We start from the raw sequence: 6386 nt of genomic DNA, 5'->3' as shown, positions 1-6386 counted from the left end.
TTGATTTTGTTACACATAATAATAACATAATAAATTTGTTTAATATCTTATTTAATTTTAATTTATAAATTTTATAGATTTTAAAAATTAAATAACTTATAAAATTTTTATTTTTGTTTTTAAATTTTTTTATTCTTAATGTTTAAATTATGTTATCAAATTTATAATTTTAAAAATAAAATTATAAAAATTAATCTCTTAAAAATAATAGAAAAACGGTAGGCACTATTAAGTATAGGTGTTCAAATTTAAACCGATCCAAATTAGACCACTCATCCAATCTAATTCAAACCAAAAATCGATTAAAACTGCACTAATTTAGATTTGATTAGATTCTATTTTTTACAAACCGCTTGATCAGATTGAATTTTGAATCTACTTTTTATAATGAATCAAATTCAATCCAAACTGCACAATATGCTATAATGTTATTATTTTATTATTATATTTACTATTATACTTATAACATGTTCAATTTGTTATATATTTTTATATTATTCATGTATTATTATTATTATTTAATAAATATTTTATGTTAAAAATGTGATTTATTTATTTATTTTAACTAACCTATAATTTTATTTATATTGTTATATTATCATTAGTTTTTAAGATTTTATTTTTTTAATTTACAAAACCGCAATTCAATCCAATCAAAATTGCTTGAAATTGGATCGGATGGAATCGAATTTTTAAAAAAAAGTCATCTAATCCATCGTAACTAAAATTAGTGTTCGAATAAAATGAGTTTTTGATTCAAAACTGATTCAAACTGCACCGCAAAAATTTCTACTATTGAGCCACTAGTATATATAATTCCAGTTCCAAAAATTTAAAAGGAAAACTATATATAATTGCAGAAAAAAATTGCTGGAGCAACTTTTGATAATAATGTAAATAATAACAAATCTTTTGGTTTCGAATTTGGCAAGGTCTGAGCCTATCGCTCACTAGAGACATTTGATGAAATTTCTAAACAGGTAACAAGGACATAAAATAGCGAAGCTCCGATCTCAAGTAGTCTGTACGGTACTTCCTACTTCTTTCTTCTCCAGCCTGAATTTTCAAAAATATAAACTCTCAGTATAGACACTTAGTTTTGTTGTTTGATAAATCAAAAAAATAATATATTTTTATTTGTGATTTTTAAAAGATAAAAGTATTTTTAAAAGCACATAAAAAATTTAAAAACAATTTATATTTATTAAAATTAAAAATTTTAATATATATAATTAGTTTTAAAATTTAATTTTTGTATTTACATTTATTATAATATTTTTAAATTTTAAAAATTATTTTATTAAATATAATTATTATTATCTGTATTTATTAAAAATTATTTTTAACTTAATTTACTAAATATAAATATTATACTTTTTAAAAAAATTATACTTTAAAAGTTAGTATTTTAAATTAGCTTTGAAAAGTAAAAGCTTTACCCGGCTTTCTCTTCAGCTCAAAAGCTTTACCGGGGCAAATCTTCCTCTTCAGCTGGACCATGACTGAACTCAACCCACTTCTTTGTTTTGCATAATTTTATGAAGAAAAAGAAACCAATCCCGGCCACAGTCATAACACCACTGACCAAATAAACAGTCTTAGTGGCGATAACCATTATGAGCACCAAAAACCCTGAAGGAACCAAACACATGAGAACCAGCAGCGGAAACTTCATTGGTATCTTATAAGGCCTCTTCAGATTCGGTGACTTCCACCTAAGCCAAAGAAAAGAAGCGAACTCCAACAACATTCCCAAACTATACAATAAATTAGCCGAATTAATAATGTCAGTAAAAGCCATGGAAGAAACCGCAAGTGCTATCACCATTGAAATCAAGATCCCCAGCCATGGAGTGTTGAACCACTTAGACCTAACACCGAAGAATCTCGGAATGATCCCGATCTCAGCCATTCCAAGTACCTGGAAAGCGCTGCTGCTCAATTGGGCCTCGAAAAGCCCAATTGTTGACAGCACTGCGCCCACCTCGATCCAAATCTTGAGCCACTTCCCCGCAATCATCTCCGCAGCCTGGGCATGGAAGCCTGTTTCCCATTGACTCTGGTCAACGGAAACAGCTCCAATAACCGCAAACAACGGAATGATATACGCAACGCAGGTGAAGATAACGGAAACGAGAAGAGCCAAAGGGAAAGTTTTGTGTGGCTTATCAACTTCCCCTGCCAAAGTGCTAACGCTATCCCAAAAGTTCAGGTTCCAAAAAAGTGTGTTGAAATATAAATTCCAGTCTCTCGAGACTCCTTTCTGCCCCAAACTGAGCCACCTGTGAGGTTGAATCTTGGGAATGGCGATGAGAGATAAGAGAACGAAGGGGAAGAGGGAAACCAGACCGAGCAAAACGGCGGCGTATCCGACGATGGTGAGACCCGTATAGTTGAGAAAGGAGAGGACAAGGGTGGACCCAACGACTGCCACGTGGCGGGGCCAGCCGGATGACAAGACCGGGAAGAGCTTCTGGATGTAGTCGACGCAGAGGGCGGGGAACGATGCGATGTTGATGACGCCGCTGAGGAACTTCCATGTGCCCATCATTGAGCCCATGAACGGCCCGAAGGCTCGTTCGGCCCACAAGACGAAGCCGCCGTTTCCCGGGTACGCGGTTGAGAGCTCGGCGGTTATGAGGGCTTCCGGGACGCTCCATATGAAGGGGAAGATGAGGTAGCCCAGGAGGGCTATGAGTGGGCCGGCGGCTTGGACGGCGGGCTCTTCACCGTAGGGCCCACCGGCGACCTCAAAGTAGATGAGGAATATTAGAGGGACGAGGGTGAGCTTCTTGGGGATCTTAGCGGTGGTTGTGGAAGGAGAGGGAAGGTGTTCCTCTTTCTCTTCTTCTTGTGTCATTGTGAAGGGTTTACTGAACTGTGTTGTGTTGTGTCACTATTGTTGGAAACTAACGAAACAAAAAGAGACGTAGACGGAACAGACCCTGTTTTGTGCTGAGGTGACCGTGGTGTGCACTGTGCGAGTTTGGAGATTTTAGGTGGGAGGAGGAGGAGGAAGAGAGAGTCAGATTCTCAGATAGATAATGTGATTAGGGTCTGTTCCGTATTTAATGATTGGAGTTTCATTATTAGTATTAAGAAGATAAACCACAAAAAAAATTATAAAATTATCTTTTATTCAGCTTTTTAAAAAAAATAAAAAATAAATAACTTCCTTAATTTTTGAAATAATCGATATGGTGAGAGGGAATATAAAAAATAAAAATAATATATTTTTAAATTTAAAGGCTAAACAAATGTTAAAATTTAAAAATATTATAAAAGATATAAATTTAAACGTTAAATTTAAAAATTAGTTAATATATGAATTTATATTAAATTTTAAAATTTTAAAAAATATAAACCAATTTTAAAAAGTTTTATTTATCTTAATTGTTTTTAAAAGTACTTCTATTTTTAAAACATTAAAAATACAAACACATAATTCTTTTATTTATTAAACACAAGGTAAAAGATTCGATGATTCCAAAACGTTTGGACCATTAAATGGTCTCATAACAAAACATGTTTTTTAAATTTTTTAATAACTACTAAATAGTCCTTATTTAATTTTAATTATAAATTAGTCTTTTTTTATTTTTTATTTTATAAATTATTTTTTTATCATTCATCTATCATGTTTATTGAGAATCAAGAACTAAAATAGTAATAAATTAGATCTTCCATTAATCGTAATAAATATTTTGTAATCTCAATCGATCATTTTTTTTATCATTGATCCAATTACGTACGTATTGGGTTGGAAAAATCGTGTTTGTTAGAAATTCAATTGATTGGATGCACAAACCAATCGATTGAAATTGAGGCTTTCCAAACTTCAATCGATTGAATTTTGCAAGGCATGTGGAGTTTTTCTTATTCAATCGATTGGTCATATTACTCAATCGATTGAAATCATCAAAGCAATCTGAGTTTAGTTAATTCAAAATTTTGTTTAGATTCATATTGTTCATCCATCATATCTTGGTCGCATACTAGCTCTTTTTGTTGGTTAATGTCATCGTACTCATGGTATTGTTCATCCATCTCAGTGTCCGTGAATATACCTGACATCTTAAAAATTTACCAATGAAAAAAAAATTTTCAGTACACTATGTCCTATAACACTAAAATCTTTTTTACTTTTGTAAAAGATCTTTTAAAAAAATATCATTTAAAAAAATATCATTTTCCAAAATCCTGCCGTCTATATTTTTTATAGAGCTTGCCTGACCCCCGAAATTCTATAATTTAGATAGAGTTTGCCTAACCCCAGCGAACTTCACTCGAATTTTTTTCAAACCATATTTAACAAGAATTTTTTCTCAATATCAATTAAAAAAATTATTATATTTAAGAATTTAAGTTAGCCTTTTTTTTTTAAATTTGAAGTGACGTTCGTCAGGATTAGGCGAACTCTACAAAAGTTATAATGCGGCGAACATGCTTTGCATAAAAAAAACTCGTATTTGGGGAATTAAAGTTGAAAAATGGGGTTTTCGAACTTGGTGCACGAAATTGTGATCTCAACTGCGCCAATGACTTGGTACGCACGATCATCATCTCAATTTTTTTTCACAACTCCGCACAACTAACCAGCAAGTGTACTGGGTCGTCCAAGTAATAAACCTTACGTGAGTAAGGGTCGATCCCACGGGGATTGTCGACTTGAAGCAAGCTATGGTTATCTTGTAAATCTTAGTCAGGCAGATTCAAATGGTTATGGGATTTTGATAATTAAAGGATAAATAAAGCATAAAATAGGATAAAGATACTTATGTAATTCATTGGTGAGAATTCGTATGGAGATGCTTTGTTTCTTCTGAATCTCTGCTTTCCTACTGCTTTCATTCAATCATTCATACTCTTTTCCATGGCAAGCTGTATGTTGGGGGATCACCGTTGTCAATGGCTACCGTCCGTCCTCTCAGTGAAAATGGTCCAAATGCGCTGTCACCGCACGGCTAATCATCTGTCGGTTCTCACTCATGTTGGAATAGGATCCATTGATCCTTTTGCGTCTGTCACTATGATAAACCCCAATTTTGTTGTTTATCTTGTGCTTATTTTGGGGGATTTTATCACCTTTTCTCACATTTATTCAATGAAATAGCATGGTTTTGCAATTCTCCCTTGATTTGTGCTTAAATGTGAAAACATACTTTTTAGGCCTTAAAATAGCTAAATTTAACTCACTTTAATTCCATTCAATGCCTTGATATATTTGTTGAGTGATTTCAGGTTCATAAGGCAAGTATTGGATGGAAGAAGTAAGGAGAGAAGCATGCAAAGTGGGAGAACTCATGAAGAAATGAAGGAACTGTAAAGCTGTCAAGCCTGACCTCTTCGCACTCAATCGACCATAACTTGAGCTACAGAGATCTAAATGATGCGGTTTTAGTTGCGTTGGAAAGCTAACATCCGGGGCTTCGAAATGATATAAAATTTGTTATATGTTGCTTCACGTTCAGGGGCGCACACGCTCCATGGACGCGTGCGCACCGATGGAGCTGCGTGGGTCCACTTTTTGCACTTCATTGGGGGCAATTTCTAGCTCATTTTGGGCCTAATCCAACTCATTTATGATGCTATTGAACCCAAAGGTTGAGGGGGAAATGAACCAAGTAGTCATAGTTTAGTTTTCACCATGTTTTAGGGTAGAATTCTAGAGAGAGAAGCTCTCTCTTCTCTCTAGAATTTAGGGTAGTTTAGGTTTAATTTTCTCTTGGATCCAAGTTATAATTCTTATTTTGATTTAGTTCTCCCTTTTGATTTCTTGTTATTATATCTCTATTCTTCTAGTTTCACTTGTCATTTCCTTTATTTTGCCATTTTTATGTTTATGAACAATTGTTGGATCTTAATTTTCTTTAATGCAACTTTATGTTTCCATGTTCTTTTATATTAATCTTGCTTACTATTATTGATTTCTTGCTATTGATAGTTATGGGTTTCATTTAAATCTTGCATTTTGTTATGTTTACTTTTCTTACATTCTAAGTGTTTGATAAAATGTTTCCTCTAGTTTTTGAGTAGTTTTCTTGACTCTTGGCCTAGGCTAAGAGAATTGAGTGACCTTGAGTCATTGGGTCTCAATAAATTGGTGATTTGAGAACCCTTGGTGATCAATTTGATACTCATTGACACCAACCCACTACTAATCTAATTATTAGGTAGGTTGGGACTTCTGGGTTGATGTGATCAAGCCTATTTGACGTACTTCAAGCCTAGGAGTAGATATTACGTACTTAAGGCTTTGGAAGTAGACTTAATAGGTTGGCCTCTCACAATTATCAATATTTGGTATGTATACAAGGATGGTGATCTCAATTTCCCATGTCTTAGCCAAGAGTTATTTTTCTTCATTTTATTAGTTCTTGTTATTT

General features: G+C 33.4%; 1 protein-coding gene across 1 annotated transcript; it reads right to left on the bottom strand.

Moving 5' to 3' along the window:
• Window positions 1-831: 831 nt before the first annotated feature.
• Window positions 832-3110, bottom strand: LOC112765526 (probable polyamine transporter At3g13620). The gene is made up of 2 exons (XM_025811422.3): window positions 1440-3110; window positions 832-1056 (listed from the first exon to the last, which is right to left on the bottom strand). Exon 1 carries the CDS (start codon window positions 2858-2860, stop codon window positions 1466-1468), a length of 1395 nt encoding a protein of 464 aa, XP_025667207.1. The 5' UTR covers window positions 2861-3110; the 3' UTR covers window positions 832-1056; window positions 1440-1465.
• Between the last annotated feature and the right edge of the window lie 3276 nt (window positions 3111-6386).

This window comes from Arachis hypogaea, chromosome 17 (genome assembly GCF_003086295.3).
Source record: "Arachis hypogaea cultivar Tifrunner chromosome 17, arahy.Tifrunner.gnm2.J5K5, whole genome shotgun sequence".
Classification (NCBI taxonomy): Eukaryota; Viridiplantae; Streptophyta; class Magnoliopsida; order Fabales; family Fabaceae; genus Arachis; species Arachis hypogaea.
The sequence above is the reverse complement of the archived record's forward strand: the minus strand, read 5'-3'. Positions and strand labels throughout refer to the sequence as shown.

Coding starts and splice junctions, on each gene's coding strand:
- LOC112765526 (XM_025811422.3), bottom strand. CDS start 2,860: ATGACACAAGAAGAAGAGAAAGAGGAACACCTTCCCTCTCCTTCCACA.